A 21726-nucleotide genomic window follows, 5' to 3' on the forward strand; every position below is an offset into this window, starting at 1 on the left:
TGACAGTGGAAGTTAACTTGATAAAACTGCTTCTTTATTGTTAAAAGTAAAAACAACGCGTTTCGGTCCTTGGCCTTCATCAGATTTTAAATTATAGATGGAAAAATGTTAGAGGTTTATTATACATTTCAGATTGGCCCTCTATAAACTCAGCAGGGACCAGTCACGGGAATACAAAACAGCATGATGTGATTGGTTAAATAAGTAGCAGATTATGAGAAAGGGCAGAAACATGTTGGTTACACTATCCTCCAAGAGTTGCTGAATGACATTCACCTTTACTTCGGTTTGCTCCCCAATTCTTGCACCTGTCCTTGGTTAGAGAGCTAAGTAGCAGCATCAGTTCTCTTCTTTTTGCATGGATTTTAATTTTAAGTGAAGTTGATAACGAAAAAGAGCACATGGTTATCAGATATGTTCAAGTCATAGTTAGAGTCATGGTATTAACATTTTTCAAAACGTCTAAATTAATACTCAAAATGCAAATAACGTGATTGAACTATATATAAACGCTCGGTCGATGTAGGAAGAACAAAAAAAACGTATGTTGCTAAACACAAATTTCATACAAGTTGGTTCATTGAATGCACCCCATGTTTCCATACCAGGAAGTGTGTGACGTTGGCGCGCTCGTTGAAAGCAAACCCCGGGCAGACGTACAACGATGTTAACGTTAGTAGACAGACATTTAACGATTTAAAATAAATATATAGCTACCCTTTGTTGTCACGTTTGATTTTTGTTGCAAAACACACGGGTTGCAGCCATCGGTCATGGAGTTATCACCGCTTATAAAGAAGATTGGTAAGCCAAATAACGTTACTGTACCCAACTAGCTACAAAAGTTGCTCCGTGGTGTCGCTGTGATTTTTGTTTTTAGCTAACGTTAGCTAATATGCCTTGATGTCATTCTTCTTGATAGTGCTGGATAGTGCTAACAACTCTTACAACAGTCAGTAGTTGTTGCTACTAATGCACATTCATCCAATATCTAGCTAACTACATTTTGTTTTATATTTAGGGGAAATACCTAGCTAGATAAGGTTAGCTAACCACTAGTTAGCTTAGCTGACTAACGGTAAACTCAACTCCACGATTTAACTACTTCACCGTGGTCTTGTTTTGTACAGGTCACTCCTTGGCAGAGATCAGAGTCCGAGCATTGAAGAGCATCATCTGTAAGCTAGACCACTCGCTCCTCTCTGTCTCTGACCTGGTCCAGGAGAAGATGCTGTTTGTTTACCTGCTGGAGTGGTTTAACTTCCCCGAGGTGCCAATGCAAGAGGAGGTCCTGCAGCTGATCAGTACTCTGTCCAAGGTACCAAAACTGGTCCTCATGACCACAACATAGTCTGACAACTAGCTAAACTAGGGTACATACTGATGCTATTATGATTGATTAGCCTTTGACAAGCAACCTGTAGCATTCTTGCATCTTACAAAAATGATTAGAACATATATAGGGAGAGTAATGTCATGTTGAATCAATTTAACATGTTTTTAAAGTATACCTGTGGACTGCATGTCTGTATAAACTGTGCTCTTTAGGAACACATGTATTATGTATTTTTGTCTTCATAGCACCCTACTGCAGCCCAGATGCTGAGAGATGTTGGGGCAGTGGAGTTCCTCACCCAACTCTCCCCCAACGTAGAGCCACCGTTACGGGCCATCATCGACGGCATCTTCGACCTGCTGTTTCAGCTTCCGGAGCTGCTTCCTGCTTGTCCAACCATTTATTCTAATATACACCAGCTACAGAACACCACTACTGCAGGTATGTATCAAGAGATGGAATTATAGAATTAGAATGAATAGAATGGGTGTCCCCATTCAAGTCAATGATTGCATAATGGGTGGACTGGCAGCCATTATGAGTGTACAACGCGATTCTAATATCTCATAACTTTGCAAATATAGGACCAGCGTTGCTAGTTAGCAACAGCGCTAGTGGTTATCAATGCCACTGGTCCCATGCATTTGTTTAGTTTCTAAATGAGCCACGTGGAATCATTACATTGTCTTAACCTGTATTTTTTTTGCCCTAGACCCATGCCTGGAAGTAACAGCAGGAAGAGTACCGTTTAATCTGTGCTGTGATTTGTTAGAGTCAACTCAACTGACATCCCAAAAAATACATTCCATTGCATGAGGCACATCAGTTAGCATAATTTGAATGAACATTCTACATTACCATGGCAATCCCACATCAGTTAATAGAACATTCCAAATTACCATGGAAATTATCGAATTGCGAGTGCACACTTGAGTTTACCAGTCAAATTGCTAGGGTTAGAGTTTCCAAGCCCGTTCTATTTATTCTATTTCTATGGATAGAATATTATATACATTGTTTTTAAATTATGGTTTTATGCTGATATTATGCTGCTGTTGTAGTTCCCCTAGAAGAGGACTCTCCAGCGGTGGGCTATTTCCAGACAAAGAGGCCGAGTCACATTGATGTTCCACCACAGAGGATAGCAGGTATTTTACCTCTTCCATATACAGTTATGCAAACTCGTCGCTTTTCGGAGATATTCGCCATTTTAATCTCAAAATAGGCCATCCATGTGAATCGTGTAGATCTGAATAAAAACATTTTTTGTTGTTGGTGGGTCTGATTCTCATATGGAAATCATTGACTGTGCACAGAATGCACAAGTACGGGTCCTACAAAAATAATATCAAACAAAGAGTTTTGAGCGTGATGTCAGATAGGTCATATCAGAGTAAGTGTTTCGTAGGCAGGCTCTGTCATCTCTCTACGCCACAAGCTAGGGGGCTGTGTACACTGTGATACGTTTTTAACAAGCGCACAGGCATATAAGTTGGTCTGATTTACCAGAACGTCTACTAAAGTTTGACTTTGCCCTCATGTTTCTTAGCGATTTACATCGTTTTGTTCACACGCTAGGTTTTTTTTCAATGTTAATTTGGCTTTGATGCAACTGCTGTCCATGAGACATCTGAGATGCTCCGCCGTTACCATGGCAACCTCACGCCCTTAAAGGGGCAGCTGATAATTTGTCTCGCCTGACTCATATTTCAGGGTACATTGTGCCTGATTGCACTCCAAAAATAATTTATTGATGAACTCCTTGCAAAAAAATGTCAGCGTGAAGCCCTGTATACAGTGCCTTGCGAAAGTATTCGGCCCCCTTGAACTTTGCGACCTTTTGCCACATTTCAGGCTTCAAACATCAAGATATAAAACTGTATTTTTTGTGAAGAATCAACAACAAGTGGGACACAATCATGAAGTGGAACAACATTTATTGGATTTTTCAAACTTTTTTAACAAATCAAAAACTGAAAAATTGGGCGTGCAAAATTATTCTGCCCCTTTACTTTCAGTGCAGCAAACTCTCTCCAGAAGTTCAGTGAGGATCTCTGAATGATCCAATGTTGACCTAAATGACTAATGATGATAAATACAATCCACCTGTGTGTAATCAAGTCTCCGTATAAATGCACCTGCACTGTGATAGTCTCAGAGGTCCGTTAAAAGCGCAGAGAGCATCATGAAGAACAAGGAACACACCAGGCAGGTCCGAGATACTGTTGTGAAGAAGTTTAAAGCCGGATTTGGATACAGAAAGATTTCCCAAGCTTTAAACATCCCAAGGAGCACTGTGCAAGCGATAATATTGAAATGGAAGGAGTATCAGACCACTGCAAATCTACCAAGACCTGGCCGTCCCTCTAAACTTTCAGCTCATACAAGGAGAAGACTGATCAGAGATGCAGCCAAGAGGCCCATGATCACTCTGGATGAACTGCAGAGATCTACAGCTGAGGTGGGAGACTCTGTCCATAGGACAACAATCAGTCGTATATTGCACAAATCTGGCCTTTATGGAAGAGTGGCAAGAAGAAAGCCATTTCTTAAAGATATCCATAAAAAGTGTTGTTTAAAGTTTGCCACAAGCCACCTGGGAGACACACCAAACATGTGGAAGAAGGTGCTCTGGTCAGATGAAACCAAAATTGAACTTTTTTGGCAACAATGCAAAACGTTATGTTTGGCGTAAAAGCAACACAGCTGAACACACCATCCCCACTGTCAAACATGGTGGTGGCAGCATCATGGTTTGGGCCTGCTTTTCTTCAGCAGGGACAGGGAAGATGGTTAAAATTGATGGGAAGATGGATGGAGCCAAATACAGGACCATTCTGGAAGAAAACCTGATGGAGTCTGCAAAAGACCTGAGACTGGGACGGAGATTTGTCTTCCAACAAGACAATGATCAAAAACATAAAGCAAAATCTACAATGGAATGGTTCAAAAATAAACATATCCAGGTGTTAGAATGGCCAAGTCAAAGTCCAGACCTGAATCCAATCGAGAATCTGTGGAAAGAACTGAAAACTGCTGTTCACAAATGCTCTCCATCCAACCTCACTGAGCTCGAGCTGTTTTGCAAGGGGGAATGGGAAAAAATGTCAGTCTCTCGATGTGCAAAACTGATAGAGACATACCCCAAGCAACTTACAGCTGTAATCGCAGCAAAAGGTGGCGCTACAAAGTATTAACTTAAGGGGGCTGAATAATTTTGCACGCCCAATTTTTCAGTTTTTGATTTGTTAAAAAAGTTTGAAATATCCAATAAATGTCGTTCCACTTCATGATTGTGTCCCACTTGTTGTTGATTCTTCACAAAAAAATACAGTTTTATATCTTTATGTTTGAAGCCTGAAATGTGGCAAAAGGTCGCAAAGTTCAAGGGGGCCGAATACTTTCGCAAGGCACTGTAGCTACTCACTGGACCCTATGATCACTCGGCTACACATGCCTCTCCCTAATGTCAATATGCCTGGTCTATTGCTGTTTTGAGCCTCCAGCCCTACTCAAAATGCCTTAGCTAGCCCTTTTGTTCCACCCCCCCACACATGCAGTGACCTCACCTGGCTTAAATGGTGCCTCTAGAGACAAAACCTTTCTCATCGTCACTCAGTGCCTAGGTTTACCTCCACTGTACTCACATCCTACCATACCCTTGTATGTACATTATACCTTGAATCTATTCTTCCGCGCCCAGAAACCTGCTCCTTTTACTCTGTTCCAAACGCACTAGACGACCAGTTCTTATAGCCTTTAGCCGTACCCTTATCCTACTCCTCCTCTGTTCTTCTGGTGATGTAGAGGTTGCTCCACTCCCATTCCCCAGGCGCTCTCATTTGTTGACTTCTGTAACTGTAAAAGCCTTGGGTTTTATGCATGTTAACATTAGAAGCCTCCCTAAGTTTGTTTTATTCACTGCTTTAGCACACTCTGCCAACCCGGATGTCCTAGCCTTGTCTGAATCCTGGCTTAGGAAGGCCACCAAAAGTCCTGACATTTCCATCCCAAACTATAACATTTTCCGACAAGATAGAACTGCCAAAGGGGGCGGAGTTGCAATCTACTGCAGAGATAGCCTGCAGAGTTCTGTCATACTATCCAGGTCTGTGCCAAACAACTCGAGCTTCTACTTTTAAAAATCCACCTTTCCAGAAACAAGTCTCTCACCGATGATTTCAACAAGTATTCTTCTACAGCTGGCCATGTTTTTCACCTGGCTACCCCTACCCTGGCCAACAGCTCAGCTCAACAAAGCCTCATTCACTTATGCTGCCAAACATATCCTCGAAAAACTGACTATCCTATCGATCCTTGACTTTAGCGATGTCATTTACAAAATAGCCCCCAACACTCTACTCAGCAAACTAGATGTAGTCTATCACAGTGCCATCCGTTTTGTCACCAAAGCCCCATATACTACCCACCACTGCGACCTGTATGCTCTCGTTGGCTGGCTCCAGGTCATCTATAAGTCTTTGCTAGGTAAAGCCCCGCCTTATCTCAGCTCACTGGTCACCATAGCAACACCCACCCGTAGCACGCACTCCAGCAGGTATATTTCACTGGTCCTCCCCAAAGCCAACACTTCCCTTGGCCGCCTTCCCTTCCAGTTCTCTGCTGCCAATGACTGGAACGAATTGCAAAAATCACTGAAGCTGGAGTCTTATACCTCTCCCTCTAACTTTAAGCATCAGTTGTCAGAGCAGCTTACTGATCACTGTACCTGTACACAACCAATCTGTAAATAGCACACCCAACTACCTCATCCCCATATTGTTACTTATCCTCTTGTTCTTTTGCACCCCAGTATCTCTACTTGCACATCATCATCTACACATCTATCACTTCAGTGTTGGAAATTGTAATTATTTCGCCTTTATGGCCTGTTTATTGCCTTACCTCCCTACTCTTCTACATTTGCACACACTGTACATAGATTTTTCTATTGTATTATTAGCTGTACATTTGCTTACGTGGAATTCTGTGCTATTGTTTTTGTCGCAGTCCTTTGCTTTATCTTGGCCGGTTTGCAGTTGTAAATTAGAACATGTTCTCAACTGGCCTACCTGGTTAAATAAAGGTGAAATAAAATAAAATTTGCCAATTTCTGATGTCTATTTGCAGTGAATAACTCAGTTGGATGTCTGAAGTTTTCTACATTTCCCTGGTTGGCTTTGACCACAACAGACCAACACATATTGTCATCCAATGAGAGGTTGGTCTCATCAGAACTTTGTTGAGCAGAGATTTCGCTCTCTTCAGAGTGTTAATGTGATTTTTAAATATAGTTATTTAACTATGTTTATGTCATTGGAATGAGCTACATTATCTATTTTTGTTTTGTTTTACCAGTTCTCTAAGGAGTAACAACCACAACTTGGTGAGGACCACGTGTGAGCTCCTACGTGATGTCATCATGCAGGACTTCCCGGCTGAGATATTTCTCCAGCGTCCCAGTATCGTGCAGGCAAGATACTTTATACGTTTTCATTTGTGGTAAGAAAGAACACTCAGTTATCCGGTTCTTTTCCAGTATGGCCAAATAGTGCCAACCAGATGACCAGCCACCACTCGTGGCCTGGGCCTCCACAGGGTCAATAGGAGCTACTAGATGGAATGAATCAGTGGTATTTAGAGCCATGACATCATTAGCTAACAACAGAAGGCAGTGAATCTGAACAGGAGACATATGCCAACTCCAATAACTGAATTCTAGGTTGTCTTTTATTTAGTGTTGTGTTATTTACAGCTCCTACTGTATATCAGCCTATTGTTTCTGGGCCTTTCTGAGCTGGCCTTTCTGAGCTGGAAGTGTTCAATCGGTACAATCACTCTTTCATGAATGGTTATAAACTGGACTGTTTGTCATTGCTGTTCTGTCGTATATTGTCATTGACGGAGAGCATCTGAACGCATCCTAACCCTAACTTACATGCCTTAAACCTGACTTAAAGCTGAAATCTGCATAAGGGGACACAGCGCCACTGTTTTCTCCAGCACATTTGTTATTATTTTTAGTTTTAGAGCTGCCAGAATTGAAAAAATAAAAATATTTTCCTGGCACCACACTCCCAGAACCCTCACCTCCTCCTTGTAGGCAGTCTCGTCATTGTTGGTAATCAATTCTACTACTGTTGTGTCGTCTGCAAACTTGATGATTTGAGTTGGAGGCGTGCGTGGCCACGCAGTCGTGGATGAACAGGGAGTACAGGAGGTGACTGAGCATGCACCCTTGTGGGGCCCCAGTGTTGAGGATCAGCGAAGTGTAGGTGTTGTTTCCTACCCTCACCACCTAATTGCAGCCCAAATAAATGCTTCACAGAGTTCAAGTAACAGACACATCGCAGCATCAACTGTTCAGAGGAGACTGTGTAAATTGATGCAAAGAAACCACTACCAAAGGACACCAATAATAATAAGAGACTTGCTTGGGCCAAGAAACACGAGCAATGGACATTAGACCGATGGAAATCTGTCCTTTGGTCTGATGAGTTCAAATTTGAGATTTTTGGTTCCAACCGTAGGGCGTTAGTGAGACAGAGAGTAGATGAACAAATTAACTCTGCATGTGTGGTTCCCACGGTGAAGCATGGAGGAGGAGGTGTGATGATGTGGGGGTGCTTGATTTTATTTAGAAATCAAGGCACACTTAACCAGCATGGCTACCACAGCATTCTGCAGCGATACACCATCCCATCTGGTTTGCGCTTAGTGGAGCTATAATCAGTTTTTCTATAGGTCAATGACCCACCACACCTCCAGACTGTAAGGGCTATTTGACCAAGAAGGAGAGTAATGGAGTGCTGCATCAGATGAACTGGCCTCCACAATCATCTGACCTCAACCCATTTGAGATGGTTTGGGATGAGTTGGACCACAGAGTGAAGGAAAAGCAGCCAACAAGTGCTCAGCATATGTGGGAGCTCCTTCAAGACTGTTGGAAAAGCATTCCAGGTGAAGCTGGTTGAGAGAATGTCAAGAGTGTGCAAAACTGTAATCAAGGCAAAGGGTGGCTACTTTGAAGAATCTAAAATATATTTTGATTTTACACTTTTTGGTTACTACATATGTGTTATTTCATAGTTTTGATGTCTTTACTGAGTAGGTGTGTCCACACTTTTGACTGGTGTGTGTGTGTGTGTGTGTGTGTGTAAGTGTATTCAGACCCCTTCCCTTTTTCAAACGTTTTGTTAGCCTTATTCTAAAACGGATTAAATTAAAAATATTCCTCATCAATTTATACACAATACCCCATAATGACATAGCAGAATCAGATTTTTAGACATTTTTGCACATTTATTAAAATTGAAAAGCAGATGCTTTATTTACATAAATATTCAGGTCCTTTGCTATGAGACGAGAAATTGGGCTCAGGTTCATCTTGTTTCCATTGATCATCCTTGAGATGTTTCTACAATTTGATTGGCGTCCACCTTTGGAAAATTACATTGATTAAACATGATTTATAAAGGCACATATCTGTCTATATAAGGGCCAACCGTTGACAGTGCGTTGTCCGAGCAAAAACCAAGCCATGAGGTCGAAGGAATTGTCTGTAGAGCTCTGAGACAGGGTTGTGTTACAGCACAGATCTGGGGAAGGGTGCAAAAAAATCTATTTTCAGCATTGAAGGTCCCCAAGAGCACAGTGGCCTCCTCATTCTTAAGGTTTGCTCAGTTTGGTGATCCAATCGGGGGACAAGGGCCTTGGTAAGGGAGGTGACTAAGAACCTAATGGTCACTCTGACAGAGCTCCAGAGGTCCTCTGGAGATGGGAGAACCTTCCAGAAGGACAACCTTCTCTGCAGCACTCCACCAATCAGGCCTTTATGGTAGAGTGGCCAGACGAAAGCCACCTAAAGACTCTCAGACCATGAGAAACAAGATTCTCTGGTCTGATGAAACCCAGATTGAACATTTTGGCCTGAATGCAAGTCCTTACGTCTGGAGTAAACCTGCCACCATCCCTACAGTAAAACATGGTTGAGGCAGCATCATGCTGTGGGGATCTTTTTCAGCGGCAGGGATTGGGAGACTTGTCAGGATCGAGGGAAAGATGAACAGAGCAAAGTACAGAGATCCTTAATGAAAACTTGCTCGAGTGCTCAGGACCCCAGACTGGGGAGAAGGTTCATCTTCTAACAGGACAACGACCCTAAGCACACAGCCAAGACAACGCAGGAGTGGCTTCAGGACAAGTCTCTGAATGTTCTTGAGTGGCCCAACCGGAGCCCGGACTTAAACCCTATCGAACATAGAGAGAGACCTGAAAATAGCTGTGCAGTGTCGCTCCCCATCCAAACTGACAGCGCATGAGGGATCTGCAGAGAAGAATGGAAGAAACTCCCCAAGTATAGGTGTGGCAAGGTTGTAGCGTCATTTTTTAAATGTATTTTTATTTCACCTTTATTTAACCAGGTAGGCCAGTTGAGAACAAGTTCTCATTTACAACTGCGACCTGTCCAAGGTAGAGCAAAGCAGTGCAACACAAACAACACAGTTACACATGGGATAAACAAACAGAGTCAATAACACAATAGAAAAATCTATATACAGTGTGTGCAAATGTATTAAGATTAGGGAGGTAAGGCAATAAATAGGACATAGTGGCGAAATAATTACAATGTAGCAATTAAACACGGGATTGATAGATGTTCAGCTTTTGATTTTTGCAATTCGTTCCAGTCATTGGCAGCAGAGAACTTGAAGGAAAGGCGGCCAAACGAGGAGTTGGCTTTTGGGGTGACCAGTGAAATACCTTCTGGAGCGCATGCTATGGGTGGGTGCTGCTATGGTGACCAGTGAGCTGAGATAAGGCGGGGCTTTACCTAGCAAAGATTTATAGATGACCTGGAGCCAGTGAGTTTGGCGACGAATATGAAGCAAGGGCCAGACAAAGAGAGCATACAGGTCGCAGTGGTGGGTAGTATATGGGGCTTTGGTGACAAAACAGATGGCACTGTGATGGACTACATCCAATTTGCTGAGTAGAGTGTTGAAGGCTATTTTGTAAATGACATTGCCAAAGTCAAGGATCAGTAGGATAGTACGTTTTACGAGGGTATGTTTGGCAGCATGAGTGAAGGATGCTTTGTTGCGAAATAGGAAGCCGATTCTAGATTTAATTTTGGATTGGAGATGCTTAATGAGAGTCTGGAAGGAGAGTTTAGTCTATTTAGACACCTAGCTATTTGTAGTTGTCCACATATTCTAAGTCATACCCAAGAGGACTTGAGGCTGTAATTGCTGCCAAATGTGCAACAAAGTACTGAGTAAAGGGTCTGAATACTTACGTACAGTGCCTTGCGAAAGTATTCGGCCCCCTTGAACTTTGCAACCTTTTGAACCATTCCATTGTAGATTTTGCTTTATGTTTTGGATCATTGTCTTGTTGGAAGACAAATCTCCGTCCCAGTCTCAGGTCTTTTGCAGACTCCATCAGGTGTTCTTCCAGAATGGTCCTGTATTTGGCTCCATCCATCGTCCCATCAATTTTAACCATCTTCCCTGTCCCTGCTGAAGAAAAGCAGGCCCAAACCATGATGCTGCCACCACCATGTTTGACAGTGGGGATGGTGTGTTCAGCTGTGTTGCTTTTACGCCAAACATAACGTTTTGCATTGTTGCCAAAAAGTTCAATTTTGGTTTCATCTGACCAGAGCACCTTCTTCCACATGTTTGGTGTGTCTCCCAGGTGGCTTGTGGCAAACTTTAAACAACACTTTTTATGGATATCTTTAAGAAATGGCTTTCTTCTTGCCACTCTTCCATAAAGGCCAGATTTGTGCAATATATGACTGATTGTTGTCCTATGGACAGAGTCTCCCACCTCAGCTGTAGATCTCTGCAGTTCATCCAGAGTGATCATGGGCCTCTTGGCTGCATCTCTGATCAGTCTTCTCCTTGTATGAGCTGAAAGTTTAGAGGGACGGCCAGGTCTTGGTAGATTTGCAGTGGTCTGATACTCCTTCCATTTCAATATTATCGCTTGCACAGTGCTCCTTGGGATGTTTAAAGCTTGGGAAATCTTTTTGTATCCAAATCCGGCTTTAAACTTCTTCACAACAGTATCTCGGACCTGCCTGGTGTGTTCCTTGTTCTTCATGATGCTCTCTGCGCTTTTAACGGACCTCTGAGACTATCACAGTGCAGGTGCATTTATACGGAGACTTGATTACACACAGGTGGATTGTATTTATCATCATTAGTCATTTAGGTCAACATTGGATCATTCAGAGATCCTCACTGAACTTCTGGAGAGAGTTTGCTGCACTGAAAGTAAAGGGGCAGAATAATTTTGCACGCCCAATTTTTCAGTTTTTGATTTGTTAAAAAAGTTAGAAAAATCCAATAAATGTTGTTCCACTTCATGATTGTGTCCCACTTGTTGTTGATTCTTCACAAAAAATACAGTTTTATATCTTGATGTTTGAAGCCTGAAATGTGGCAAAAGGTCGCAAAGTTCAAGGGGGCCGAATACTTTCGCAAGGCACTGTAAATGTAATATTTAAAAATATATATTTAAAAAAGAAAATCTAAAAATTCTAAGAACCTGTTTTTGCTTTGTCATTATGAGATACTGTGTGTAGTTCGAGGAGGAGTAAACATATTTAATACATTTTAGAATAAGGCTGTAAAGCAAAAAAATGTGGAGAAAGTCAAGGGGTCTGAATAATTTCCGAATGCAATGTATATTTTTGCGGACCCCCTGCAATTACCTTTGCGGACTCCTAGTGGGTGAAATTTATCCTACTCTGTCTTAGGTACTCTGTTTTAATGTAAGTTTGACCATATACCATACATTTGATCCTTATTCTCTGATTTTTCCCGTGTTCCAGAACCTCCTGTCCATCCTGAGGCTGACTCCAGGTGAGAGTGAGGCAGGCTACCTGAGACTGCAGGCAGTGGCCTGTCTACAGCAGCTGTGTGTGGGGCTGAGGAGGAGACTTCGTTTCCACAGAGACCCCAGCTTCTACTCCGCAAAGGAAGGTTGGATTACATCTGGATTATTTAATTTTGATTTAATCAGGAAAAGAGTTAAGAATATAATTTTCAAGGCCGAGATGGCTTTATAGTTATTACGCCTATGCGGATTTACTTTCACGACTTGGCACATATTTAGTGTGTGATTCAGTTGACATACCAATTATCACTTGGCAGCTAAAATTAATTCTGCTCAGACATTGTGTCCTGCTGGGTCCCATGTGTCTGAGTAACTCTCAGATCAGAGTGCATCTCACTTATGAAGAACTCTCTTGTTATTTTTCATATCTAACTTCATTGCGCCAGGTCCTATTTGTAGTCTAATTCTCTTTGATCAGAGTCAGACCTCATCCTTTCCTACGGATCCCATGGCACTTATCTAAGAGTAGAGGTTTTCTACTCCGGTGTCTTTATTGTTATGCAGCAAAGGCAAATTCTAGGCAACTAATGATGATGATGATTCTTTTCTCTTTCCCTCCATCTTGCGTTCTCCTCTGTAGACCCAGTGTCCCAGAACTCGTCACTGTCTTACTCCCAGGAGGTGCACGGGGGGGGGGCCCAGCGCTCCCTGGCCTCGTCCCCAGGAGGAGAGTGCTTTCCTCGGCCCTCTGTGGTGGGGCGTAACGGCCAAAGACCCAGAGGGGATGGCCAAGATGGGGATGCTGCCTCCAACAGGTGTGTGTCTGTTGGTGTGGATTTCGGTGTTATTTTTACAGTCAGTCCGGACATTTCTAATTGACTCATTTTTTTTACCACTTGCCTCACAGCAGCAGTAGCTCTCAGAGAGGTGGAGCTGCAGCTCAGGCCTCCAGGCAGACCGCCCTCTCGCCTGCAGACGCAGCCCAACTAGAGCTGCCTGATCTGGGGGTGGAGGACGTCCTCGTGCTGCAGCTCCAGCAGCTCAGCCTGGCCCAGTTTACTGTGGCCACCATGGAGCATGCCATACCACTGCTCAGGACAGGTAGGAGTGAGATATTTTTTTTCCTGTGTGTTTGAACAATGTGTGTTCTCTCTCTCTGACTATGTGAAGGTTTTTCAGCCAACATTATTAATTAACAAAAATCTTATCTCCCCCAGACGGCGTGCGTGTGTTCCGGGGTGTGTGTGAGCTGCTGTGTGAGGCGGTGGTCCTGCTGAGAGACGGTGTGTGTGATCTGGTCTGGGACGACACCAGCCTGGTGGGGATGGAGCTGGCAAGTCACAACACCCCTCAGTATTAATATCTGAATATTTACTGATCCACTGACACTAGCTAGCAGACATTAGCTAGCAGACTCACAGTGAAGATAAACAGAGCACAAATGTACAAATATTACACATTTGCCACAGTGAGTGTATAATGAACATGATGTCGTTCTGCAACATGCATGAAAAGTCACACTTTTCAGATTTTTCCTCTGCAGTGTGTGTGCTGGAGGTCACTGAACAGTAAATAGTTAGAATCCTGTACTGTTCTTTGGGTAACAACATTCACTCATACAGATTTTACCATGTAGAGTCATTTGTTATTTGTGTCCTGTTAAGAGTGCCTGCTTCTCTGTAAGGAGATGTATGCTCTTGTCAAGCCAAGGCCCTCTCTTGTCCTCCTCTCCCCCAGCTGGTTTAATAGGACCCCCGAGCAGCCCAGGGTCCATGCTGTTTTGTCATCTTTAGCTGGAGACTAGCTTGCTGTGTCACTGCCAGGCTTCTTCAGGGCTCCCCAAAGACTTTTTAGTCTGGCCTGGATTTCTGCTGCCCTCTGCTGGTGTCTGTGCTGTTCTTGGCTTGTGTTTTACAGGGAGAGGGTTCATGATTGATTGATTGATTGATTGATTATGGTTTGTGTTGTTTTCAGAGGGAGAAGCTGAAGATTACCATGGAGACACTGGGTGACATCATGACCTATCATGAGAGCTGTTCCTCAGACTGTCCTGAGAGTTCATTGGTCCAGCACAGACTGGCCTACGTAGCCACTGCCGTCTTCACCATCAGACTGCTGCAGACCATCCTGCCCCTGGAGAAGGTGTCTTTGTTATTTTTTGCCACAGTACTTTTTGAGCTGCATGACTAACCCTAACCAAACAGATGCGTTTCTCCTCTCCAGGCCAGTGGTCATCTCCCGGAGAGTGCTGTGGCAGTCCTCTTGTCTCTGTGTCTGGACCGGCCCTTCAGCTTGGCCTATCCCAGCCTGGCGGAGGCTGCGGTGGCCTACCTGGAGCAGGTGAACCCTGAAGGCCATGACCTCTACAGGAGGACCAGCCGTGCTGCTCTCTGGATGGAGTCCACCTGCATGTTTCTTAAGGAGACGCAGCAACAGGTACTGAGATAGAGGAGGCTCGTTTGGAAAGGAGTAGTAGGTGCTCAACCAACGTAATACCGGGTACAACCAAAAACCATGAGAGGATCCTCCTCGAAGAGGAGTAAGATATGGGTATTTTTGCTGGAAGATAATGTAGATATTACAACAAAGACTGAGCTTACATGATTTACTGTTGCACCTGAGTACAATGTTAAGGAGTTTGTTTCTATTCCTCTACAGGGAGATAAGAACTGGCTTGAATTACTGGAGCTAGCAGACCAGGCCATAGATGGCCTTCCATACCACCAACACCTACCTATTGTCAAGGAGTGCATCCACATCTGCTCCTACTTGTAAGATATCTATTACCACTACTACCTCTATTTATGGTAGATTGAGAAGTCCCCTTTCTGTAAGATCAATACTGCTCATAACTCATTTGATGAATGGTTTCATTGATTCATTAACACATTGTCCTATTTGTGGTTGTATAATCAGGTGGAAGTTTGAGCAGGCCAGTCCGCTGCTCCAGACAGAGAGCCAGAGGGTTCTACTGAAGCTTCTGACCCATCCCCTCCTCCCTGTGAAGACTGAGACCTACACCTGCACCCTCAATGTAGTCAAGGTGAGGTCAACCATAGATCTATTCAATACGATCGGTAATCTGGTAATGCTGGCACTTAACAGATGTTTGGTAGGACAACGATATCATAACATTGCTAATGCTTCTGACCTCTCACCTCTTCATGCGAGGTCATCTGGTAAGCATGTTGTTCACTTTTGACCCCTTAGGAGTGTCTGGGGGTTCAGAATGTGGTCAAGCCCATGTCGTCAGTCTGTAGTGGGGTTAATTTCCTCCTTCACCCCAAAGTCCTCTACCAGATCAGTGCATTTGGACTCCAGGACCCAATTGGGAAGGTAGTGTGTGCACACGCATGTGTTTAGTGACAAATCAATCTGCTTCTCAAGGGTTTCTCTAAGGTCATATAAAATGTTGACAATGTGTAGATGTTGCTCTACATACAGCACTGAACCACTTTTTTAAAAGGTCATTATTGCAAAACACAATTTATTCTCAATGGTTAAATGAAGGATAAATGGACAAGAAACAGTTGGGTGGTTTGTGAAAAAGATGTGGTGTTATACTGCTTGCTGTGGGTTCAGGAGTTGATGTGTGATCTATAGGTAAACTCTGCTGCCAAGGATATTCTGCTCTTCCTGCTGAAGTGCCCATTAATGATGACAGCATCAACATGGGACAGGTTCAACCAGGCACTTTACCCAGTCATCCCCATATTACAGGTACTGTGTACACACCACACACACTCAATGTTTGGCATACATTGGTTATAAACATTGAGAGCTCATGAAGTGAAATATAATTTTTACCTTTTTATGTAGTACTTTGGAAGGGAAAATGCCTAGTGGGATTGCACCTTTTCAGAAAATAGCAATCCAAGTGAAACGTCTGCATCCGTCTGAGTACAGTGCCCCATATGGAGCTGCTGCCAAGCAATATTTAGTTATCTGCTCATTTGCATATTCTGTGATATTGTAACAGTTTTTACCAAAAAAAACCAAGCTTTTTATTAAACGTTGGTGTTTGAAGCAACTGAAATCCAGACAATTGAACATGAATATGCATGGGCTCTTGACAAGGTCGTCAAGTTTGATTTAATTTGCAGCCTTTCGTCTCTGAGCCTGTCACGTCAGTAGAAACCAGATGAAACATTCTCTAATCACGGTGATGCATATTTATTTACTGTTGTGCTCAGCTGGAATACCCAGATCTTAGTGTGTGTGTGTGTGTGTGTGTGTGTGTGTGTGTGTGTGTGTAGAGTTACGCAGGCACAGAGGATGCACTGGGAAACTGTGTTCTTCTGATAAGTGAAGTGTCGAACGAGGTGAGAGACGGCGTGTTTCCAAACACAGCCAAGTTGAGAGCTGCGCTACGACTACTCTTCACTAAGGAGCCGGAGTAAGTGAGCGTGTCTGTGTAGTAGGGGACTGTTTCTCTGTGTTTGTGTGTGGTAGGGCTGCACGATTAATCCCATTTTAATCGAAATTGCAGTATTGAAATTTGCATTTAGCCCTCTGTAACTTCCATTGTTTTCAACTTTTGATTTATTTCTCGACTTGACAGAGTTCTCTCTCTGTCTCTCTTTTGGCTGTTTCCCAACCCCACACATGCCAAGCCCCTCCCCCCTGTCACTCAAGCATGCAGTTCCTTGAGCTCGAGATTCTCTAAGTGCATTGACCAAATAACAGCATGCAGTCAAATTATTTTTCCAAACAAGAACGACGCAGCTTTCCACTTTGCATCTACATATTTTACTAGTTAGTTGTTGTGCCCAAAAAAAGGGAGTTATCCCCTAATGCTAATCTCTAGCTAGCTAGCTGGCTAACTAACTCCGCTGAGATGTAGCAAATCTTGCTAGCAAACTTTTGCTCTAATACAGGGCGGTACCAGTGGTGGAGCACATCAGCATTGTTTGTGGAATGTGCATATTTCAATCTAATTAGGGTCTCATGGAAAACACTTACCAACACTTTGGTTCCTACTTTGTCACAACCATCTCCTCCCTTGTCTTGCCAAACAAAACTGCATTCCAAATGCCCGTTGTATTCCACCAATACATTTAGAATTATTATTCTATTTCTATGATTCCAACAATTTACCCCAAACAATTTCTCTCTCTCTCTCTCTGTGTGTGTGTGTGTGCCAGAGTATTTGAGCGGTTGGAAATCCCGCTCATGGAGCGGTGCTTGTGCACTAAAAGACTGCCGCTCCAAATTCGCTCCGTTCATTAAAATCACAGTTTAACCAAAACCCATCTATTTTTGTGATGACATGGACTTACCATAAGGCTTTCAAGTATTGAAACCAAACCATATGATTTGAATGAAAAGTATTTGAATAAACATGAAAAGGTGAATGAAGCACACATTTCAAATAGGCTACATGTTATATTAAACAGCATATCAACACTCTAAATAGGTCAGGAGCCAGACAGGGAGCCTAAGAAGCAACGGATATAAATTATTTTGGCTATGTTCTTTCAGTTATTTCATGGCTATAGCCTACAAAGAAATGCATTGTTAGGCATTTGCAAGTTTGACCCAATAGGCTGGTAGGGACTTAAAGCACTCAGCATTTAAACAACATTTCATTGTATTAAATCATTATAGTCTATAAGTTGTGCATTTAGGCTGTGACTTACCTAGAATTAAATACAAATTTAATGAAAAATGAGAAATTGAGAAACATGAGTTTTGGCTAGTCTATGGCTTCAGGCTCAGGCGATGGTGCCTGGAGTGCAGGCCAGCAGCGGAGAATATCTTCTTCACAGAGCCACTGGGAATGTTAAACACCCTTTTGGCCCCTCTTGCCAAGCTGGGCAGAGATGCAGAGTTGTTTTATTTTTCTATAGGTAGGCCTAATGGTTTGTAAGCAAAATAACCCAATCAAAGTGGAAAGCTCCTTGAACGTGGGAATATGCCAGGCCTATTGTGCCAAAATCAATTATGGCCTATAGATAATATAACAAAAACGAACTCAACGTTTAAGAGCAGATTGTTTTGTTTATGAATACTTTGCTACAATGACACACTCAGTTATCTATCCACCTCGTTCTTTTCTTTTAACGTGCGCGTAGTAAGTACTCCATCATGCTTTTGGGATACGAGTCTTTTTAGATTCCACAATGATTCTTTAGTTGTGGACACGACATCACCACCTTCTCTCTTGGTCCTCATCTTTGTAAGTCAGTTTCTTTATGAAAATATTTAGTGAACTCCATGACAGTAGCTAAAGCAAGGGGGCTATAGCAGCACACAAGTAGACTACAAATGTGTGCTGGGCCCAGCTCTTAGCTCCGGTCCTAGCTCCGGTCCTAGCTCCGGTCCTAGCTCCGGTCCTAGCTCCGGTCCAGCTCCGCTCACATACTCTGGTGCACGTGTGCATGTGAGGGAAAAGGCGAATTTGTCTGAGTGTGTCTCTTTTACTTCTTGAAACTGTCAACTGAATTTGACATTGACTCTCGAGGGCGTTGTAAAACCAGACAACTGTCTCAGTGTTTAGCTATTCTGTTTTCCAACACTGTGTGTTGATGTTGATGGGCATATTACTCCTGTCACTTGTTATAAGCTGATGGACTCAACTCTGTCTCTGGCTGGGGGCTCTTTGTAATGGTTGTGGATAACAGCTATCTTCTCCACACAGTCCCTGTCTGTCTATACTGCTTTTGTATGAATATGTATATTTACTCTCTTTATTGTGCTGTGTACTCAGTTAGCTCCTCAGTGTTGTATGGAGGATGTATTAGTTGTATATGAAAGTCCTGTATCTTTTGAACTGATTCATAGACCCAGAAAGAACAGAGAGAGAAAAGACTATTGATTATTTGAATGCTTGATCAGATTTTCCCCTCTGTGCATTTATCAGCGGCCCACTGCTGATTTTGTTCAAAATGTTTGATGGCATACGAACACGGCATAAGCCATGGGAAAATGTGGAGAATAGCAGGAAACTAGCTTTAAAACTCCACATTTTCTCTTAGCCCCCATGGCAAAATGTGGGGAATTTTCTTTGAAACTGCAATTTTTCTCCCAGCCCCTGGCAAAATGTGTAGAATTGCAGGAAACTTGCTTTAAAACTGTCAAATGTTCTCTCCACCCCATGGCAAAATATATAGAATTACAGGAAATTAGCTTTGAAACTGCAATTTTTTTCTCAGCCCCATAGCAAAATATGTAGACTTTAAGGAAATTTGTTTGCCGCTAAAAAAAAATCCCAGGTAAAACACTGATATATCGATTGATTAATAGGTTGATTGATTGATGACCTACAGTCCCATACCTCTGAGTATTTGGTGTGATTGCAGGGTCCGAGCTGCAGCAGTCCAACACCTTCTTCCCCACCTGACCAGTGGAGAGGGGGCTACTACAGTCAGACCAACCCTGGAGGGTCCTGTCCTCTCCTCTCTCCCCTCCCTCTTCTGTCTCAACAACGCACTGGACATCAACCTGGACAGCAGTGACCGATCCTTCCTTAAGGTATGGATAGACAGGCAGCGACATACAGACAACGTTGGCCTTTATCCCGTTGTAAGTAAAGATGTATAGTTATGTGACAGACTATACCCTAATGCAGAGTGTACACTACACAACTTTCAAAATCTTAACATCGCTCAGCCTCTCACATTAAACTGCCGTAGTGGTGCGCACACTAAACGATCTGGCGCAGACGGGGGGTCACACACACCATTATTCACTTGCTCGTGAGGATTCTCCATACCACCACATTGTCTTACCAAAACAGTGTGACGTGATTCGATCAGGCAGTGCCCAGATAGGGCTCTATCTGTGCAGACCGAATGCCATTTTGCCCTTCCAGTCTCCAAAGGGCTTTTTATGTGATTTCTGCCAAAATGATACAAAAAAGTACGGATGAAAGTGTCATTGTTGTTCAAAACCCACTGCCTGCAAGTCGTCGTCAAGTTCGCCTCCACCTACCCCGTCCATTGTTGTTCAGAACCCACTGCCTGCAAGTCGTCGTCAAGTTCGCCTCCACCTACCCCGTCCATTGTTGTTCAGAACCCACTGCCTGCAAGTCGTCGTCAAGTTCGCCTCCACCTACCCCGTCCATTGTTGTTCAGAACCCACTGCCTGCAAGTCGTCGTCAAGTTCGCCTCCACCTACCCCGTCCATTGTTGTTCAGAACCCACTGCCTGCAAGTCGTCGTCAAGTTCGCCTCCACCTACCCCGTCCATTGTTGTTCAGAACCCACTGCCTGCAAGTCGTCGTCAAGTTCGCCTCCACCTACCCCGTCCATTGTTGTTCAGAACCCACTGCCTGCAAGTTGTCGTCAAGTTCGCCTCCACCTACCCCGTCCATTGTTGTTCAGAACCCACTGCTTGCAAGTCGTCGTCAAGTTCGCCTCCACCTACCCCGTCCATTGTTGTTCAGAACCCACTGCCTGCAAGTCGTCGTCAAGTTCGCCTCCACCTACCCCGTCCATTGTTGTTCAGAACCCACTGCCTACAAGTCCTCATCAAGTTCGCCTCCACCTACCCCGTCCATTGTTGTTCAGAACCCACTGCCTACAAGTCCTCATCAAGTTCGCCTCCACCTACCCCGCCCATTGTTTGAGCCTGTTGATCTTCCCTGTACCTAGCTTGCGCGCTCCTGGTCGTGCCTATTTCCCAGTCTGCCCTGTACGGATATTGCATGTGCCCAGTATGGAAACATGCATGGCTTGAGAGTTGCGATCTCAGGTCGTGTGTGTGTAGCTAACTACCTAGTTTAAATATCAACAGTACTGCCACAACACTTGATGACACTTGATTTAGCCTATATCATCAGTATTTTGGTCTTGTTGGCTGATATGCACAGCAGAGAGAGGCAGAAAGACATGAAGAGGTAAATTTGAATCAATAAAATAAATCTAACTAGCAGATTTAAATCAATCAACATCATTGATCAGCTGACAGCCCACCCTCTTTTCCGATGTCGTTAATGTCTTTAGGCGGCACTGCAACTACTTTTTGTCATGTAGTGCATGTGGACACCTGCAAAGTTGGAAGCACAGAATCGTCCAGAATGTTATTGCATGCGGTAGCATTAAGATTTCCCTTCACTGGAACTAAGTTACCTAGGCCGAACCATGAAAAACAGCCCAGACCATTATTCCTCCTCCACCAAATTTTACAGTTGGCACTATGCATTGGGTCAGGTGGTGTTCTCCTGGCATCTGCGAAACCCAGATTAGTCCATCGGACTGCCAGATGGTGAAGTGTGATTCATCTCTCCAGAGAATGCGTTTCCACTGCTCCGGAGTCCAATGGCGGCGAGTTTTACACCGCTCCAGCCGACGCTTGGTATTACGCATGGTCATTTTAGGCTTGTGTGTGGCTGCTCTGCCATGGAAACCCATTTCATGAAGTGCCCAACGAACAGTTCTTCCAGAGGCCATTTGGAACTCGGTAGTGAGTGTTGCGACTGAGGACAGACTATTTTTACGCGCTATGCGGTTCTGTTCTGTGAACTTGTGTGGCCTACCACTTCGCAGCTGAGCCATTGCTGCTCCTAGACGTTTCCACTTCATAATAACAGTACTTACAGTT

At 43.6% G+C, this 21726-nt stretch overlaps 1 protein-coding gene across 4 annotated transcripts in view; it reads left to right on the forward strand.

The window, feature by feature from the left end:
* Window positions 1-222: 222 nt before the first annotated feature.
* rttn (rotatin) overlaps window positions 223-21726 on the forward strand; it is a 64998-nt gene continuing 43494 nt past the window's right edge. Inside the window, exons 1-18 of one of the 4 annotated variants that reach the window (XM_036935152.2) lie at window positions 223-804; window positions 1131-1318; window positions 1582-1777; window positions 2398-2484; window positions 6467-6557; window positions 6695-6809; window positions 12180-12330; window positions 12825-12999; window positions 13095-13285; window positions 13402-13517; window positions 14159-14326; window positions 14408-14620; window positions 14843-14955; window positions 15101-15227; window positions 15395-15520; window positions 15788-15904; window positions 16441-16580; window positions 19486-19657. In XM_036935152.2, the coding sequence (XP_036791047.2) occupies window positions 774-804; window positions 1131-1318; window positions 1582-1777; window positions 2398-2484; window positions 6467-6557; window positions 6695-6809; window positions 12180-12330; window positions 12825-12999; window positions 13095-13285; window positions 13402-13517; window positions 14159-14326; window positions 14408-14620; window positions 14843-14955; window positions 15101-15227; window positions 15395-15520; window positions 15788-15904; window positions 16441-16580; window positions 19486-19657 (2517 nt within the window). In that variant the 5' untranslated portion in view covers window positions 223-773. Of the gene's footprint in view, window positions 805-1130; window positions 1319-1581; window positions 1778-1908; window positions 2485-6466; window positions 6558-6694; window positions 6810-12179; window positions 12331-12824; window positions 13000-13091; window positions 13286-13401; window positions 13518-14158; window positions 14327-14407; window positions 14621-14842; window positions 14956-15100; window positions 15228-15394; window positions 15521-15787; window positions 15905-16440; window positions 16581-19485; window positions 19658-21726 lie in introns of those variants that run through there. The other 3 variants (XM_036935151.2, XM_090189716.1, XM_090189717.1) reach the window with 3 other exon arrangements.

Source organism: Oncorhynchus mykiss, chromosome 11 (assembly GCF_057628025.1).
Source record: "Oncorhynchus mykiss isolate SJ-2025 chromosome 11, ASM5762802v1, whole genome shotgun sequence".
In the NCBI taxonomy this organism is placed as follows: domain Eukaryota; kingdom Metazoa; phylum Chordata; class Actinopteri; order Salmoniformes; family Salmonidae; genus Oncorhynchus; species Oncorhynchus mykiss.